Source organism: Microplitis demolitor, chromosome 5 (genome assembly GCF_026212275.2).
Source record: "Microplitis demolitor isolate Queensland-Clemson2020A chromosome 5, iyMicDemo2.1a, whole genome shotgun sequence".
In the NCBI taxonomy this organism is placed as follows: domain Eukaryota; kingdom Metazoa; phylum Arthropoda; class Insecta; order Hymenoptera; family Braconidae; genus Microplitis; species Microplitis demolitor.
Window position 1 is genome coordinate 14,558,298 of NC_068549.1, and position 21,491 is coordinate 14,579,788.

General features: G+C 31.5%; 1 protein-coding gene across 1 annotated transcript in view; it reads left to right on the plus strand.

Moving 5' to 3' along the window:
- Window positions 1–21,491, plus strand: part of LOC103579059 (probable G-protein coupled receptor Mth-like 1) — a 214,261-nt gene that overhangs the window by 140,553 nt on the left and 52,217 nt on the right. The window contains exon 6 of the mRNA XM_014445134.2: window positions 11,011–11,149. Within this exon, the coding sequence (XP_014300620.1) occupies window positions 11,011–11,149 (139 nt within the window). The remainder of the gene's footprint in view (window positions 1–11,010; window positions 11,150–21,491) is intronic.

The following is a 21,491-nucleotide window of genomic DNA, read 5'->3' on the forward strand; positions in this document are numbered from 1 at the left end:
AATGTAGAGGGCGCATCGGAGTGACGCGTGATTCAATGGCGGATGTTGTGCTGATTATTTTGTGTGTTTTATTATTATAAAAACTTATGGAGAGATAAATAATGAAGGGATATAAGTGAGGAAGCGATAAATGTAAACTTTAAATGTCGTTTCTTTATATTTTCAGGTAAGCGTAAAGTATGTTTGTTAAAAATTTTGTAATATTGTAAAGACGTGTTAAATAAAACCTCAACTTTATATTTTCAGAGAAACAATTTGGTTTAATTTTCGAAAATCCTCAATAATATATCTTATAAAACGACATTTTCGTTAACTAAAAGAAGATGGATCGGCTGCAATTTGAATTTACGATGATAGCCTCGCATGATGGCAAATCCAATGTACTAGCCATAACCTCAATATCTACAGAAGAAGGAAAATCTTATATTTTACCTGACGAGCTGAAGCCGGTGATTCATCATACATATATTGTTAAAATGAACACTTTCTCAAAAATAAAAAATAGCATAAAGAAAAGGCACCAAAGCAGAAAAATATGGATAAAACTGGATGAAGATCTAAAGAAAACATATATAGATGAGGAAGGTAACATGCAGTTTTTAGATCAGTATTTGGAAGAAATGCACACAAAACAACCAAGAGACAAAGATGACAGTTTGCAACATATCTTGGAAAAATTAATAGAAACTACAACGAAGAAAGAAAATCAACATAATCTGAAACATATTTCAGAGAAATTTATTATTGAAAAATTCACAAGCAAGAATCCTAATGCAATGCAATGGATAGAGAATTTCGAAAAAGAATGTGAGCGCTTTAATATAACAAAAGATGAAACAAAAATAGATATATTGAGATTATTTTTAGAAAAGTCTTGTTTGGATTGGTATAGCTCGATGCTTATAAAACTAACAGTAAATTCTGAATGGAATGAATGGAAAGAAAAATTTTTAGAAACTTTTAAAAACCGAGGATGGGACATGGTCAGCTATGCTCTTGCATTCAGGTACAAAGAAGGACTGTTAATTGATTATGCTATAAAAAAAGAACGGCTTATACTAGATATAAACAAATCAATAGACCCCAAAACAATGATAGATCTTATTGCAACAGGTTTACCTGGGTTTATTTTAAATAAGTTAAACAGGGACGAACTCAACAACACTAGTGATTTGTTCAACGAGATAAGAAAATATGAAGGTATGATGTACAAGAAAAACTCAACTATAGTAAAAAGTGGTACTTTTCTTCATAAAAATAAAACTAATGAGAAGAAGCCATGTAAGACTTGTGAATCTTTGGACAAAGGAATTAGATATCATCCGGAGGAGTCATGCTGGTTCAAGAAAAATAAAAATGAATCTGAAAAGGTTTTTAAAGCCAAAAATGTAAATAATAACTCCATTATTGAAGTAGATATGAATACTGATAAAAAAAACGAGTAAGTACACCATTAATCAAGATCAAGCTTTTATTAGAAAATAAACTAGAAGTGAGCGGCATTTATGACTCAGGCTCACAGATCTCTTTAATAAATTCAAGACTGATTAAAGTAAAAGAAAAAAAAGACAATGTGAACATAGCATATATGAAAACGGTTAATGGTGTGAAGAAGACTGATGGCTTGATAACAATAAAAATAAAAATCTTTGATTTAGAAAAAGAGGTGGATGTATACATAGTAGAAAATGAAGATTTTGATTTTATAATCGGATTGGATATGATAAAGAAATTCAAATTAACCCAAAATGAAGACTTGCAGATAGAACAAAAGAAAATAACAAATAAAATAGACAGTATGTCTAAAGATAACAGAAATGAAGATAAGAATATAAAAACATATGCAATAAATTTCAATGAACACATAGAAACAGAGGAATTTGTAAGTATGACAGACCATTTAGATAATGAAAAGAAAATTGAGATAGAAAAAATTATAAAGGAATATAAAACAATATTTGCTAAGGACAAGTATGATATAGGATCAGTTAAAGATTATGAAGCTCACATAGATTTACTAGTAAATAAATACTGCAGTAAAAGACCATACAGATGCACAATAGAAGATAAATTAGAAATTGAAGAGCAAATATCCATGTTACTAAAGAATAATTTAATAGAAGAATCCTACAGTCCATTTGCGGCTCCAGTGACATTGGCATTTAAAAAAGGTGATAACAGAAAATCCCGTTTATGTGTAGATTTCAGAGAATTGAACAAAATTGTTGTACCACAAGCTCAACCTTTCCCGTTAATAGATGATTTAATTATTAAAACTAGAAATTGTAAGTATTTTACTACACTGGATATAAACTCAGCATTTTGGGCAATACCACTACGGGTCGAAGATAGAAATAAAACAGGATTTGTGACCCAAGATGGCCATTTCCAGTGGACCTGCCTCCCTTTTGGCTTGAAGACATCACCAGCAATATTCCAGAGAATTTTAAGCAATATTCTAAGAAAACATAATCTTACAGGTTACTCCGTCAACTATATTGATGATATTTTGATATATTCGTCCACCTTTGAGGAACATATACGACACATAAGAAATGTATTAGAAGCAATAATAACAGAAGGCTTTAGATTGAAGTTTAAGAAATGTACCTTTGCTTCAGACTCAGTAAAATATCTTGGCCATGTAATCCAGAACAATTCGGTAAGACCACTAAAAGACAATTTGATTTCAATTAAACAATTTCCAACTCCTAAGACGCAAAAGAATATCAGACAATTTTTGGGAAAAATCAACTTCTACCATGAATACATACCAAGAAGCGCAATTATCTTAGATCCATTACATAATTTATTAAGAAAAAACGAAAAGTTTGTGTGGTCAGAGAAGTGTGAAGAATCATTTAATCAAATAAAAAGATATTTATGTTCTCAACCAGTGTTGGAAATATTTGACAAAGACTTACCAATAAAAATCTTTACAGATGCATCCATTGAGAGCATTGGGGCAATATTAAAACAAACACAACTGGACGGTAAGGACAAACCAGTGGCATATTTCTCGAAGAAACTGAATGAATCTCAGAAACGGAAAAAGGCCATATATTTGGAATGTTTGGCTATGAAAGAAGCTGTTAAATTTTGGCAACACTGGCTCATTGGAAAACAATTCACTATTTACTCAGACCACAAACCTCTAGAGAACATGAACATTAAATGCAGGACAGATGAAGAATTGGGTGACCTCACATATTACCTGTCTCAATATGACTTTACAGTAAAATATATACCGGGTAAAGAAAATATAGAAGCAGACTGTTTGAGCCGAAATCCTGTTTTAGAATCAGAATATAACAAAGAGGAGTTATTGAAAATAGTTAATTTAATACAAATAAAAGATATAGTTGAAGACCAAGAAAAAAATGAAACAATAAAAGAGAAGAAGCAAAATTTAATACACAAAAATAAAATCTATTATAAAAAAATAAAGAAACATGAAAAGATTATCCTCTCAGAAGAATTTAGTAAAGAACTTATAAAAAAGGTACATGAAGATTTATGCCATATTGGAATCAGACAGTTACAGAAAAAGATAAGTCCAATATATACAGCTAAAAACCTAACTAAAAATATCATAAATATTTGTAAAACATGTGAAATATGCATAAAAAATAAATCAAGATGTCAAGGAAAATTTGGATTAATGTCACAATTGGGACCAGCGACAAAACCATTTGAGATTATGTCAATGGATACTATCGGTGGCTTTGGAGGATCTAGGTCAACAAAAAAATATCTACACCTTTTAGTAGACCACTACACAAGATATGCATTTATTGCAACTTCTAAAACACAGAATGCAAGTGACTTTATAAAACTAATAAAGAAAGTACTAGAAACAGATGAGATTGGAATAATTCTGACAGATCAATATCCGGGCATCAATTCAAGAGAATTTAAGCAATATTTGCAAGAGAATAATATTAAACTAATTTTTACAGCTGTGAATGCGCCATTCTCGAACGGCTTGAACGAAAGAACAAACCAAACAATAGTAAATAAAATAAGATGTAAAATGAATGAGAAAAATAATAAGAAAACATGGACAACAGTGGCAAGAGAATGTATACAGAAATATAATGAAACAGATCACTCGGTTACAGGTTTTGCACCAAAATATTTACTGGATGGTACAAATGTCAGTATTCTACCAAATGAATTAAAAACAATAGAAAACGAAGACAAGTGGACTGCGGATAGAAGATTGGCGTTAGAGAATACTATAAAATCCCATAAGTACAACAAGAAAATATTTGATAGAAATAGAAAAATGCAAGAGTTTAATATAGGAGACAATGTATATGTAGAAAATGGAAATAGACTGAATAGAAAGAAATTAGACGAATTAAAAATAGGCCCTTTCAAGATAATAGAGAAAATATCGAATTCCATTTATAGGATTGACACTGGCAACAGAAAAACAGAATCAACTTTATTCCACATAACAAAATTACAACCCGTCACAACGGAAGCTGAAGAAGATGGAGTAGAAGAAAACGAATATGAAGATAACTTATAGGTACATTGTATAGATATATTATTTAGAATTTTCGCTCTTAGGGGGGGAGATGTAATGAAATGGCATTTCATTCATTTGAATTTGCCGCGCTTCGCGCGTTTATAAAATTGTCCATGGAAATGTAGAGGGCGCATCGGAGTGACGCGTGATTCAATGGCGGATGTTGTGCTGATTATTTTGTGTGTTTTATTATTATAAAAACTTATGGAGAGATAAATAATGAAGGGATATAAGTGAGGAAGCGATAAATGTAAACTTTAAATGTCGTTTCTTTATATTTTCAGGTAAGCGTAAAGTATGTTTGTTAAAAATTTTGTAATATTGTAAAGACGTGTTAAATAAAACCTCAACTTTATATTTTCAGAGAAACAATTTGGTTTAATTTTCGAAAATCCTCAATAATATATCTTATATATATATATATATATATATATATATATATATATATATATATATATATATATTGAGAAAAAGTAATAATAAATAAAGAAATTGTATTGTTTTGAGAAGAAAAAAAAATATAACGACAAATTTTATTTTAAAAAAAAGAGAAATAATTAATTTTTTTGCGAAAATAAAGAATTTCATTCAATATTAAAAGATTTTAGTAAATACATTAATTTTAGAGTTACGTTACAATTATTTACAACTAAGAACTGTAAATAAATAAATTACACTCAATAATTTAATAATATTTAACCCATTTTGTAACGAAAGAAAAAAAAATATAAATTAAAAACAAAAAGTAAATAAATGAATTTTATTTTAAAAGAAAGGAAAATAATTTATTTTTGCAAAAAAATTAATTATTTCTCTTTCTTGTAAAATTAAATTTATTATAATATATTTTTTTTTGTTAAAATTGTCTTAAATTACTCATTAAAAATAATGAAAATTGTTTTTAATTATTTATTAAAAATAAATATGTGTTATGAAATATTCAATGACTTATTACTTAAATTAGTAATTATTCTATTAACTTATTAAAAATAATACTTACATAAAATAAACTTCAAATACTTAAAACATTTAAAGTTTTTACACAATTTTTAAAAGTAACTTCAAATTTTTAAAAGACTTTTAAAGTTTTGACACAATTTTTGTCACTGATAAATTTTTCACACCATAATCTAAGAAAAATTCATAAATAATATTTTTATATTTATATATAAAATTCACAATTTATAATTAATATGCATGAAATGTTTTTCATAAACTGGCTTTTCAGTCGATTTAAAAAATAACCACGTGTTTTGTAATAAGTATGATAGTTTATAGTGATAAGTATGACAGTTTTGCCGGACAAGTAAAAAGATTTTGGAATTTACTACAACTTGACTTCAAGCTCCAATAACTTTTGAACAGATGGATTTATTAAAAAATGATAAGAAACTTTTTGTAGAACGTTTAATTTTCAACGAAATAATATCTCATAGTTCTAAATGAAAATTATGAAAATCTAAGTTATTATACACGTTACTCAAACGTCAATAATGAAAAAATATGTTTTAGTTATAAAATGTAATTATACGAATAACGACTACTGATATTAGTATATTGACTGCCGCTTAAGTTATTTAATGACTTAAATTTAATCTAAATATTGTAATCTTTAGCATTATCAATATAATTAATATTATTATAAAGGCTGTTTTGTAGTATTTTTATGTTTTGAAAAAATAATTATTCTTTGAATGAAAGCGTATTTGTAATTAAATAATGATATTAGTGTGGATATCGTAAAAAAATTGGAGTTTAGCTACACAGCGGTGTATGGCTGCCTGAATTTCACTCAATGTTTCTACGGTGAATTTATCGCATAATAATTGCGAAACTGTTGAATTATCATTGACAAACTTCTACTAAACCGTGGTACATTTAGCGTATTTTCAGCATTACTACACCATGCGTTTGTCGTAGAATAACTGTGGGAACACCGTGGAAATACATCCGAAATATTGGGGAAACGTAGTCAACTTGCTATGGAACAACTGTGGTTTCATCGTGGATAAATGGAACAAATCCACGGTGTTCCCACCGAGCATTTACGGTGAGTCTGTAGAGTTTCCACGGTGAGCTCAAGGTTGCGAGGGAAACCAAAAAAACAAAAAAGAAATATCACAGACTTTGTCAAAGAGACTTATGTTGAATATTTCGGTTTCAAAATGGACAAATTAGGTAAACCATAGGTTCCTAATAAAGTTTGTAAGTCCTGTATTGAGTCTTTATGGTTATGGAAAAAAGGAGAACGTTCTGGATTAGACTTTGGTATTCTTACGATCTAGATAGAGCCTACGAATTATTTAGATGATTGTTAATTTTGCGTAGTAGATGTTAAAGGTTTTAATCGAAATCAAACGTGGAGATACCCAGGCTTAGTTTACGAAATATCCGGGCCGTCTACAAGTGAAAGTGAATGAGAGGGTGAAATCTACGCCAAAATTATTTTCTCAAAATGAACTCAGTGATTTAATACGTGATCTCAATTTATCAAAACAAGGATCAGAACTATTAGCCTCAAGATTGATAGAAAAAAATTTATTAACACCAACAGTAACAATTACAACATACAGAACGCGAGAAAAAGAGTTATTAGAATTTTTTAGTGAAAATGAAGGATTGGTCGATTGTAATGATATCGCGAAGCTGCTTCTACACATGGGTTTAAAAGAATACAAATCTACTGAATGGCGCCTTTTCATTGACAGTTGCAAAAGAAATTTAAAATACGTCTTATTGCGCAATGGAAATAAATTTGCATCAATTCCAATTGCCCATTCAACGAAACTCAAAGAAGAATATGAAAATGTAAAATTAGTGTTAGAGAAAATTAAATACTCGGAGCATCAGTGGCCGATCTGTGTGGATTTAAAAATGGTTAATTTTTACTTGGCCAACAAAGTGGATACACAAAATACCCTTGCTTTATTTGTATATGGGACAAAAAAAATTAATGTAACGGGACTGTTAAGTCCGCCTCTGTTCGACAGGAGACCGATACCTCGCCCTTTTGGGCATACTCGCGTTTAATAACCCTATTTGTATACTATGACTACCATATATTAAACAAGCGAAATATGAGCATAAGTTCACATTAGCTTACCCATTAGGCATGCAATGCATGCGGGTGCCTTACCAACAGCCACCACGAGTCGGGCCTCACATGAACCCAAACACTCCTCCCATCTCAGAAAATAGAGAGACTCTGGTCGAAGTGGGGCTTGGAATGGGTCTCCCATGGTACCAGACTTCAGCTCTGGCCAACCGCTTGCGTAGGATTAGTGGTGGGATGCAAGTTCTTCCCAACCCATATGGGTAACTTCTACTTATAATCACTAAGGATTTGAGACAAGCCATTATATACATTTGCCCTCATTTGTCACCTAGTGTTCACTTATCTTCGAGCTTTTTAAGGACGCTATTGGTGTTTTAAGACATAAAAATCGCGGCGATAGATCCACTCGGGATTATATGTAGGACAATTAATTAATTAATGTAATGGGACGGTTAGGTCCACCTCCGTTTGACGGGAGGCCGATACCACGCCCTTTTGAGCATACTCGCGCTACGTAATCGCCTATCTTCCACCATAATATTATAAAAGCGAAATTTGAGCATAAGCTCACATTAGCTTACCCATTAGACGTGCAGTGCATGTGGGTGCCTCACCAACAACCACCACGAGACCGTCCTCACTTGGACCCAAACACTCCTCCCATCTCAGGAAATAGAGAGACTCTGGTCAAAGTGGGGCTTGGATTGGGTCCCCCACGGTACCAATTCCCTGTATTGGTCGACATGCTGCAGAATTCATGCTGAGCGACAGCTTGCACTCAGTGACCCCAAAAAGGGCTTCTTTCACATTATACTCACTCGGGTTTGTGACAGCAGTCAAATAGATTGCCCTCAAATTACCGAGTGATTATCACTATATGCTAGTGATATTATTATGTACGGGCTATTTATTACCCTCAGAATTTCAAGACATTCCAAAGGAGGATCCTCTCCCACGCAGAGGTACCTATTAGCTTCCTGCAACCACGGAGTTGCCGCATGTTACGGGTGCAAGACATGCGGGCACCGCTAACGGTTGAAGTACTAGTCCCAGAACCCCTGAAGAGGGTGGTACTGGCTAGTTTGGCGCCCCCTAGGGGGCGCCAAAACAATTTCCGGGATTGTATGTGGGACAGTAGAGCAAAGCACTTTTATTGGGAACAAGATGTTTGGCCTGTAAAAAATTCTTTAACTGTCGGTAAAGCCAATGTAATAAGGGAGCCGCTTGTGAGCAGAGACAAAATCATACTTCCAGAATTACATATTAAGTCAGGTATGATAAAGCAATTTGTAAAAGTGTTGAACAAGGACGGAGATTGTTTCAATTACATTTGCAGAAAATTTCCGAAGCTTAGTATGGAAAAATTGATAGGTGGAATATTTGATGGTCCTCAAATACGGCAATTGATGAAAGACTCAGTTTTTATAAAAGTTATGACTGTTCCGCAAAGTTAAGTTTGGAAAAGTTTTGTGTTGGTTGTAAAAAATTTCCTAGGTAACCATAAAGCAACAAATTATGAAGAAATTGTGCAAAATATGCTGACAAACTTTAAGACTTTAGGAGCAAATATGAGTATTAAGTTACACTATCTCCGCAATCATCACGTTTTTTTTTTTCAGATTCGGAGTAGTCTTCGAAGCTATTAGAGTTGATGCTGCTGGAATTAGAGTACATCGCGGATGTAACGACGAGTTTTTCTTATATTATTATTTTTTACTGAAATTTAATACTTGCAAATGAAGTATTCTATGAGCATATACAATCATTATGAGTTATTTTAAATAAATGAATTTATTTCCTACGTAATTAATATAAATTTTACTTACCTTGTAATTGTAATGAATTTAATAAATATAATTATAAAATTTTGTATTCTTTTACTTACAGAAACGATGTCTACTGTTAAATAAAGTGAAAGATTTTTCAATTTTGATTGATTTATTCAATAAAATCCTTATATAATTAAAAAAGAAATTTCTAATTATTTTTGAAATTATGTAATTTAAATGATGTTGTTCGATGGAACACTAGTTCAAAACTTATAGTTAAAATAAACTCCATTTACTATCATATGGTAAAATCACTTAATAACTCTGCCGACTTTATACTAGATATACCTATAAGGAAGAGTGTACTGATGTTCATACTTCATTAATAATTGTTATTTTCTTTCAAATGGAAATTTTAAATTAAATAACAAAAAATAAATTTTTAAATTTATTTTTAAAAAAATGTTTAATTTTTATAACATTTTAATATATTTTAGCGCCTCTGTGATTGTTTTTATAAAGTAAAAAAGAGGGGGTGACATGTTACTCCAAAATTTTCGGACAACTAGCTTTAGCGTTAAAAAATTGTTTATCAATCCGCTAAACAAACGACTATATAATTTTATTCGTCTGACAATGGAACGACTAATTAAATTTATTTATCCACTAAACGGACGTCTAATCAGATTTATTGATCCATCTAGCAGACCACTAGACACTTCGTAAAATTTTCAAGGCTATCAAATTATTGAAAGAAATGGTCAAAACATAAAGTTTAAGGTCATAAATTAAAAATTATTAGACAAGCTTTCAGATACTTTTTACGAAAATTGTCTATAAATATTAGTTTTAAAGTTATATAACCTTAACGATCCTAATTGATTATTTTCATTTTCTCGAATTCTCAGAGATTAATACAAAACGTTACTTTTTGGAGCTCGAAGAGTCCATAAATACCAATACACTCAAAGGTACTGTCGAGCTCAAAAAGCTCGAAAATGTTTTGACAGTAATGAGCTCCTTGAGCTCAACAACTGCGTAAAGTGTCGAAACCGGCCCGCAGGTTCAACCTATTTCCAAATTTTTTCATTTGATTTACCAGGACTGTAAGACGGCTTACAGTTTGTTAATTCATAACAGGTAGCTCAAGTAAAAATATATGTAAAGAATGGTTTATTATGATCATTAGAATTATAATATTTGTATGCATGTGCAATAATAGTTGAAAGTATTTAATTTAACGATATAAAAATTTTCGTGAGAATATACGTTCCGGATTGTGAGTGAGAAATTATATTTGCGGGTAATGCAAGGCAAACCTGTCGTCTTGATTGATGAGAAAGTAGAATGATATCTAAAATATAACGAATGGGATAGGCAGCGAGTCCTTTGAGTTACAAGAAGCGTAGCAGTCGCAGAGCACGCAGAAGAATACATAGTTTTTTGTTATGATGATTAATTAAAATTTGAATTAATTAAATTAGTCCCGGCAAAGTCTGAAGATCAGTTTTAACATAAGATATTGAATCAGGGCTATCTAAAAGGCCAAAGGAAGATATTTTTGACATATGTCTTATAACGTTTTACAAAAACAAATTTTTTATCGTATTTTTAGTATATAAATATTATTTTACTTTTTCTAATTTTAGGAGATACAGAAATTCTGGCTTATTTTTTTGGCCCAATTGGCGTTCTACTCGCTATCAACGTCATGTTCTTCATCGCAACTGCTCGAGAATTGACTTGCGGGCTGTGGAAAGGTGAATTTGTAAAAAGTACGACTGAAAGGTAAGTAAATTATGAGTTAATTAAAACCTTAAGTAACATTGGTGAATGCCACTTCCGAATGTTTGTTTCTTAAATTATAAATAAATTTTGTGGAAGATGTACAAAATGCTTCATAATTTATGAAATTCTAAAATTATCGTAGAACTATTGATGACCTTTATTGAGAAAAGTGATTTAAACTATGCTAAGTGTACATCTATACATTACTCGATTCTAATTGTTTCAAATCATTTTAAATTGGTTTGAATCATTCCAAATCATTTTTCTTAATCAGGGGAATCTAAAGCTGTTCTTGTTGTTTGATAAACAAAATCTGGAAACCGGTTGATCCTGCGGGCCAGCCCCCAAATTTCACACTGTTTTCGAGCTTGAGAAGCTCGAAAAGATTATTATGAATATACTTTTGAGCTCTTTGAACTCAAAAATATTCATTAATGGGCAAGTCTACGGTTTTCGTGGCGCCGCCATATGACCACAAATTTCTGTATAACTCGACTAACAAAGACTTTTTATAAGAATATAATTTTCCGATATCTCACTTAGTTTTCGAGATATCGAATTAAGAACTTTAAAAAAATTTTAAACAATTTTTTTTTGCAATGCAATGCAATTTGATGTAATTCATCTTCAGAAAATTAATTTCAAATCAGAATAGTCTTTTTTTGATTATTTCCAGAGATACAATCATAAAATGTTTTAAAAAGTAATTTATCTTCGGCCAAATCATCAAAATTAATTTTTAATATTTAAATATAACCGTAAGAACCATTTCATTTTTCAAGTGGGCGGCTTTACCCCCCCCCCCCCCCCCCCCCGATTCTCACTAGGGCCCTTGGACCCCAATTATTGTCAACACACACGGCATACATACATACATACACATTAGGGTAGCCCAAAGAAACCGACTTTGTTTTTGAGTCTCTTATGAAAATTTGTTGGCTTACGATTTTTTAAGAAGCCTCTCCAAAAATCAGCTCGATAAAAAATTTTCAAGAGGTCGCTCACGAATTTTGAAAATATCAAAAATGATCAAAATTTGAATTTTTTATAAAGAATCTAAATAATCCCAAATAATCTATGAGATTAATTCAGTTTATTTATGTATAGATTCAATAAGTCCCTATCATGTATATTCGAGGATATTTGTATGAGTATTTTTATTATTTACGCAGATAATTATCAGCAATCGATTCCCGAACAATCTGAGATTGAATCATTTTCTTTATTTATAGATTCAATGAGTTCCTATCATGGATATTCAAGGATATTTGTATGAGTATTTACGCGGAAAATCTTCAGCAATCGATTCCTGACTAATCTCAGAGATTGAATCATTTTATTTACTCATGTATTCAAAAAGTTTCTGTTAGGTACATTCAAGAATGTTTGTATGAGTATTTACGCAGAAGACCCTTACAAATTGATTTCCGAATAATCTATGAGATTAGGTCAGTTTGTTTATTCATAGATTTAATGAATTCCTATGATGTATATTCGAGGATATTTGAATTATTTACACGGAAAATCCTCAGCAATCGATTCTCGAATAATCTATGAAATTGAACCATTTCATTTACTCATCGTTTCAATGAGTTTCCATGATGTATATTCAAGATTGTTTGTCAGTTTTTACGCGGAAAATTCACAGCGATCGATATCAAAATAATTATGAAACTGAGTCAGTTTATTTACTGATCAATTCAAAAAGTTTCTATAATATATATTAAAAAAAATTAATTCAAGTTTTCATGCGGAAAATTCTCAGAAGCAATCGTTCATGATTTTATAATTATTAATTGAATTTTCGTTGGTATTATAGTAAAACGAGCTATGACCAATAATTTTTAGCAGTATCCAGAAAGCACTTATATTATAAATTTTTATAAAAGACCTATGTACATTAGGATGTATCAAAAAACAACATTTTTCTCATTTTTTTTTTTTTTAGGCACCACCAAAAATCAATAGTGTATGACAAATTAAAAATTCTTTCAAAAGATCAGCTCTTAAATTCAAGTTTTAGAGGTAGTTCATTGAGATTTTTGATTTCCTATTTAAATAACATACTCTGTAAACATGAATAACTGAAATAGGTGAATATTCACTAATTTTAATTGCGAAAAAACTATATCAGAGAGAATTTTCAGGAAAAGTAAAAAAAAGTCAAAATTTACTATAACTAGACTTCGTGCTCCAATAACTTCTGAACAGATAAATTTATCAAAAAATGATAAGAGCTGTTTTTTTCAGAGCGTTAAAATCTCTACCTAAATGTATTCTGGCCTCATCTGTACAATGAGCCATAGTCGTTGTAAAAAATTTCAAACTAAAAAAATTTTTTTTCCCATGTTATTTAAACGGGAAATCGAAAAATCCCGATGAGCTACCTATAAAACTTACATTTAAGAGCTGTTCTTTTGACAGAATTTTTGATTTGTCATATACTATCGATTTCTGGTGGTGCAAAAAAAAATGTTATTTTCCGACACATCATAATGTACATCATTTAGAGTGCCTTAATATTTAACGAATCACAAAAATTAATGAGTCTACAAAGTGGGTTATGGACAATAAGTATTTAGGGATATATGTATGGACATTTAAATAGTAACTTCAAAGCACTTTTTTAGAATACTTATATTAACATTATACTTACATTTCCTACCAAACTATTAATTTGACATTATTAGTTTTTAATAACTTAAAATCATAAATATCTACATATTTACACTAGAATTCAGAGACGAACAAATTTGAAAAATTTTTAGATCTTGGTGTTACTTATTTATTTTGGTACAACAACAGTACAGTTGACTTCTAAACATAATAATGTAAAATATATATGCTTCTGAACATAAATACAGTCTTATTTTTCTAGAAGCTCTTTTTCTCTACTTTTATCATCGTTCTTGTTTTCTTTATCTTCATCATTTTCTTGATAATTTTTTTCGTCGAAATTCCCTCACGGTTTTGGAAGTACCGAAATAATACCGGAATTATACGGTATAAATACTGCATAAATATGGTATTACTCGAGTTATTTTGGCCAGTTTTTTTGCCGCATTATTACCAAAAATTTACGAAATAAATTTAGAATATTCACGGTAATAAAACAGAAAAAATACGGTATTTTCAGAGCATTAAAACAGTAATGATACAGCATATTTATAGTATATTTTCGGCATTTCTGCAGCATCAAACCGTTCTACCCCGAAAAAATTCATATACAATTATATAAAATTTTATTTAGTTATATATAATTTTATATAATTATATATAACCTTATCAAGTTATATATAAAATAACTGTCATAAAAAAAAATAAAATAAAAACACCCGTCAACTTGTAGACTCGATCCTGAGACCTATTTGTTCAAAGTCTGATCTGGTAAACATTATGCCAAATCACTTTCTTGAAATATGCTACTAATTGTATTCAGATGGATACAAACAAACTTAAGAAAATTGAAAACATCAATTTTCACAGATAGTTATTTTCACTTACATTTTTTTGTTTGAGTAAGAATTGTATGAACCAATAAAATAAAATAAAAAATATTACCTTTTGCACATTTTCGATAATTCTAAGTGCAGAAGCGAACACAAAAAATAAAACCATATTTTTTTACAATTTTCTATTTTATCAGCGTAAATCTGGCGAAATTGCAGGATACTGACGGTATTATTATCACAAAAACAACGATTTTATTATTACAACATTATCGTATTATAGTTTTTATACAGCATTTTTTTGGTAAAAGTTCGGTATTGTTATAGTTTTTTATAGCTTTTTTTCGGTAAAAGTTCAGCTTTTTTATAGTAATATTACTGTAGTAATCTGGTAACTCTACAGCATAAGTACAGAAAGTATATGGCATAACTCCAGGAAAAAAACTGGCCAATATAACTATATTAATACCAAATTATTACGGTAAATTTACGGCATTTTTACGGCATTCGCAAAACTACGAGGTTTGTCGTCTTTCCCTTCTTCGTCAGAACTCTCTTCGCTAGATTTTTCAATGTTCTCCTCAGTACCTTCTCCTTCAGCCTTGTCATCCATTTCACTACCGCTTTCTTCGTCTGAATTACCATCAACTATATCACTACCCTCCCCATTAGATTCTTCGTATTTTTTCTTAGCTGTCTCTTTTGTTTTCTGAAATTCAAAGATAAGTAGGTTAAAACTTTAATTCTAATTTGATCTTAAAATAATTCTATATCGCTTAAGAAAGTATCCTATGAAATTAAGTAAGTCCCTACACCTGCTCAGTATCATTAGACGCTCATTTTGACTGTTTAATGCGTTTCTTATAATTTTTTTAAAAAAAAATTTCAACTAAAAAAAATTATTACTGATAAATAATTATTTGTGAATCTAAATATGTTAACCTATGATGTATCAAATTATTTAATAATAGATTATAAATTTAAATTAAGTGACTGTTTTCAAAATCACGCTCAGCCGGAAACTTTTTACTGTAACGTTCATTTGTAACAGAGTAATTTTCAACCTTGCTAAATTTGGCCCCTTTATTAATTGATCTTAATAAGAAGGGCGCCACTAGAAGATAAGACTCGGCCTTCCAGAACCGGAGATGTTAATTTTAGAAAATTCAGGGTCGTTGAATTTTACAAAAGTGAGGAAGGATGAGGAATTAAATTCATTACACAATATTTTAATTAATATAATTAACAATTTGATTTATCACAAAACAATTTTACCCACCGGACTTTATTATATTGATTAATTAGTCCCCTGGACTTTATGAATTAAAATATTCAATTGGCCACTGGCCTGATCCCCTGGATCTATATGAAATTGAGTCCCCTGGACTTTATTAAAACTGGCCTGATCCCCTGGATCTATATTAAAACAAAATCGGCAACTTGCCAGATTCCCTCAATCTAATTATTTCGAAATAATTAATTAAAAATTCCCCTAGAATCATTTTATATCGCACAGACACACACACGTTTTATTTAATCAATTTACTGTTTACTGGACTTAACTCACACACACACACACACACACACACACACACACAATTTAAATTTTCCTAATTACAAATTCCGATTTTAAGAGTTAATTTTAGTGACTATTAAATTTTTCTTTGTTTATAATCATTTACTTTAATTCACAAAATTTCCCAGTATTTAATATTTTTTCCATCAATTGATAGATTTTACTGACTCGAGCGACTGACGCTATCTCTCTCTACTTCGCGCGTCTCAGTCTATCCCTCTCTTTTTCGTGTCTTTCTTTCTTCGCATTCAATTTTAATTTCTTTTAACAATTTACGGACATCAACTTATTACTCAAATTTAATTAATTAAAATCTCAATCTTTATCCCGATTTTCACAGCACTTAATTTTATCTTATTAAATACCGATTGATTTATTATATAACAATGATTTAATAACTATTATAATTTTTGGCCTCCTGCCAAGAAATTTTCCTCTTTAATTTATAATTAATGATTAATAAATTCTGGTCTCGCTGCCGAGAATTAATTGACCAAGCACGTAGTTAATTTTTACTTAATTTCTTTACAATAAATTCTGGCTTCCCCCGCCGAGAATTTATTCTTTTGGAGACGCTGGTTTATTAATACTTTCGATGGTTTTATACTCGATATTAATTAGTTCATTAATTCTGGCTTACATGCCGAGAATTGATTTACGAACAGCACTACGATATTAACACTCAACTTTGCACCTGTTCACCGGATGATACCATTGGCGTCTATCTAGCTTCCCTTGGTCTTTTCTTGGTTTCCGGTCTTCTGGATAAGGCTCACAGCAGATGAACGTCCGTTAGGCTTGTCGGCTCGACCGACTCTCCCCGATTTTGCTGCTGTCCTGTGGTTATATATTTTCAGCTCAGCCATTTTCGGCAACTTCCGGAAATGGCCTCCCCACTTAATTAATTTTGGGACAGAAGTCCGAGCTTCTTCAATTAGCAAACCCGGCGACAAGTCGAAAAACTCTAACGGATACTTATTTGGGGTTACGGCTCGGGTAACTGACCAGCCGTGGAAAACCACGATTTTCCTTGATGATAAATTAAATTTTACCCCGTTACACATTCGTTAATTTAAATTTAGATTATGTCAAATTTTTTAAGAATTTTTGTAACTATATCTTATTAAATATATTTTTGAAATTTATGAAAGTTTATACTATCAAAGAATAAAGTAATATAATTTATAAATTATTTTCCAAATCAATAAAGTTATCATAGTTTAATTGATATTGTCTTTGAGCGACTATAGGGCCATGTGTTGATCGAGTAATGGTACATCACAACTTTTAGTGAGCGACTATGACGGGGCAAAATGGGCCCCCGAAAATTGTTGATGCCTCGAAACATTTAGGGGCAAAATGAGCTACCCCTAAAATTTCTGATGCCTTGAAATATTTAGGGGCAAATTGGGCCTACCAAAACTCTTAACATGAAAAGTGTTGGGAGGGGAAGGGGTAAAATGGGTCACCGAGGAAAAATGGTCCCTCCGAAATTTGTAACATGAAAAGTGTTGGGACGGGGAGGGGTTAAACGGGTCACCGAGGCAAAATAGGCGACTGAAGCAAAATGGTCTCCCCAAAATTTTTAACGTTAAAAGTGTTGGGGGGAAGGGGGTAAATGGGCAGCTTGGACTTTGAAAACCTATGAATATCTTTTAGCCAATGGGTTCGTAAAATTTTTTTAACAGAATTGAATAAAGAATTATGGTAAGGAGTTCTTTGACGGAGGAATTATTTGAAAAATTATGTTTTTGCGCGAAAATTCAATTTTTTTGAATTAATCGACTAGTATTCGAACAAATAACTTTAAATTTAATTATTTTAAGGTCCAAATCTTTACTATCAACTCTTTTTTATAGTAAATACATAGCAAAGAGTTTCAAAACATAAAACAAACGAGAAACATACATTGAGTTTTGTTGGCGCCCGTTTTAGCCAACTTTTCAGGATTTTTCAATTATAATAGACACAGTTATTTAACACCAAAAACTCAGGAGAAGAAAAAAAAAGCAAAACAAGCTTAAAAACTCACATTATAAAAAATTTTTAAGGGGGGCCTATTTTGACCACATTTTTTTATATTTTATTTTTAATGGACAGAAGAAATTGAGGTCAAAAACGTGGCCAGAGAGTAAAATAAAGTAAAACGTAAAAAAACAGAGGATTCGAAAATTTTGCTCTTAAGTAGCCCATTTTGCCCCGGTAACCCATTTTACCCCTCCCCGTCCCGACACTTTTCATGTTAAGAGTTTTGGCAGGCCCAATTTGCCCCTAAATATTTCAAGGCATCAGAAATTTTAGGGGTAGCTCATGTTGCCCCTAAATATTTCGAGGCATCAACAATTTTGGGGGGCCTATTTTGCCCCGTCCCCTTCCCTTACATTTATACATTTACTTGTTTGGCGGTGTAAAAAATAAAAATTCACGTTGCTCCAATTTCACACAGGATTCAGTGTAATTTTCACACAAAAATTTTTACAACGATGCATTTACACCACACCGGGTCCATCAAATTTTTTACAGTGTATATTTATGAAGTCGCGCCAAATGATTGCTGATAAAAAATTAAATTGAATAAAACGTGTCTTTGAAATCAATGTATGGTTCAGAAAAATAGAAATAAATTCTTTAAGAACAAGAAAGTAGAATTAAAATGTCGAAAGTTTAATATTGTCAAATTTTTACTGCCAGAATTGCTTGCGTAAAAGTTTTCATAAAAAATGATAAAGTCTTTTTGGGATTAATTTATATCTATTAGATATGTTAAAAAAAATTCATAAAATCTGATAGATTGTCGTAAATTCTCATAAAGGTTTCGTGAGAATGAACGAATTCTATGAGAAAGTGCTATACATAAGCATCAGTCTTGATACATACTTTTATGAGAATCTATCGATTTTTTTAAGCAGATCAGATTTACATGAACCTAATACAAAAAAAAAAACGAAAATTTTTGAGCGAAAAGAAAAACAAGATAGATCCTCACAGCTGCATAAGTACGGCATTTCCTACAACTTATTTATTCTCATAAAATTCTATGAGAATTAATGAGAACATAGGAGGAGGATTTTATGAGGTTTTTGAAGTATGGCTAGGAGGGCTCTTACGAATTTTATCAAAGCATGTTAATTTTTTATAAGAAAGACACAATCCTTTCTCTCATCAAAAAGTTATAATTTATTTTTTATACAACAAATGTGACCTTGAAAAATACTAATCTTATTTTATCAATGTTGAATTTCGTATTTAAAATTAGTTTTAAATACATAAATTTAATTTGAAAAATAACTTAAAGTTAAACATTCCATAAGCGTGAAATAATATTTATTTTGATGTTAAAATTTTATTTTCATAAAAAAGTAAAAAGTTTAATATATTTATTTATTTTTTTATTTATTTATATACATGTTTTTCGAGAGGTATATACATTGTGTTTAATTAAAACTCTCATATAACATGGATGAGTTGCGCATGCTAGGCAAATAATATGTTATAGGGATAATAATACATGTGTGTGATCAAGTAGAGGTAGTAGAGTAAATCATGTTTCGGAGTGAAGGATACGTCGATTGATGACAGCTACCAGAAACCGGGCCAAGTTTTCCATTTCATTTTTGGAGTAGATGTTTAGGATCTTAAACAGGTGGAGGTTGAGAGGATAAGTTTCGATAACACTTTTGAATTGGCGGGCTTTTAGATCCTCCAGAGTTGGGCAACTTGTTATGATGTGTTCGACTGTTTCAAGACTGTCTCCACATGATTTGCATGGCAAACTAGGAGAGAGGTAAAGTCTATAACCAAGACATGTGATGCAGCAAACATATTTATTAGCGAGTCGAAGTTGAGTGACCATTCGGGAAAGGTTTAGCGAATATCGGATTTTTAAGTATCTTGGTGTGCCCAAGCTTTGGCTCCAGAGTAGTTGCGATTGAAGTGAAGATGACCGCAGGTATTTTTCGTAGTCGAGTCATTTAGCTCTATCATTGATTGCGTCCAGGAATATGGGTTGGTGCTTTTCCGAGAATATCGGATCCAGGTTGGAGAACATATCCGGTACCGGTACTTCTTTTAGAATGTTTTTGGATTTAGCGACCCAGTTAAACTGGGTCTTACAGGTTGGGTTGTTTGCTATGTTTATTAAATAGATGAGGCAGATTTTAGGCCAACGATTTTCACCCATCTTAAGAATTCTTATTACCCAGTTCCACATTTGACTGATAGCCATCACGGAGAGTTGTGTCATACCAGTTTCAAGCCTAATCATATATCCAGGTGTGTTCCTGGGAAGTAGCAGGATTTTTCTGAAGAAGTCGTCTTGAGCCTTATTGACAGTATCGAGGTGATCTAACCCCCATGCTTCAATCCCATAGAGTACAGTTGGGACGACGAGGCTGTAAAATAGTTTGGTTTTAGGTGCCCAAGTATCTGATTTTGCTTTACTTAGGATAGAGCACGCTGTGCCTGTCGCAATTTTGGCTTTGCGTAACGCTGCCTCCGCTGCCGGGCTGCCCTTGGTTGCACTATCTATCATTGTCCCCAGGTAATTGTATTTCGAGGTGGTTTTAATGGGTTGTCTCTTGTAATAAAACGCATTTTTCTCCCTGCTTCTGATCCTGCCGGAAGAACGGCAAACCATGACTTCAGTTTTACCTGTGTGTACCGTGAGTTTGTTCTCCTCAAAATACTCTTCAAGTGCGGCTAGAATTTTCGTGGTTTCTATGAGAGATGTAGAGAAAATGACTGCATCGTCCGCACAGTAGTGCTAGCAGGGTCCTCGGACCAATGCTTAAGCCTTTTATACCTTTTTTCTGGAGGAAGAATATTATATCAGAGATATATAATATCAATAGAGTCGGGCTTAGTTTGTCCCCATGCAGTACACCCTCTGTAGTTTCAAAGACTCTGGAAAGACTTGCCTCTATCCGTAATTTGATGTTTGCCTGCTCGTAGGCCTCTCGAACAATTCGTATGTAACAGGGTAAACTTAATGAACATATATAATAAATTAATTTGAATTTGAATTTCGTTCCCGCCTAATGAGAATTAAATAATTGTGAAATTTTTATATTGGAAATTTTATTCGTGAATTTTGTATATTGAAAAATCAAGAGTCTATTAATTGAGTATAAAAAGTGACGTCATGAAATAGAATAGAGTTCAAAGTAGAGTCAGTAGTTTTAAGTAAAGGAAAACTGTGTCTGTGATTTAGGTCCGGTGGACAGGTTAAGTTCTTTTAAATAATTATACATCCAGGGGATTTTAAATTAAAATTAAGGTTTACCGTCCAGGGGACGAGTTATTAATTTAGTTAAGGTTA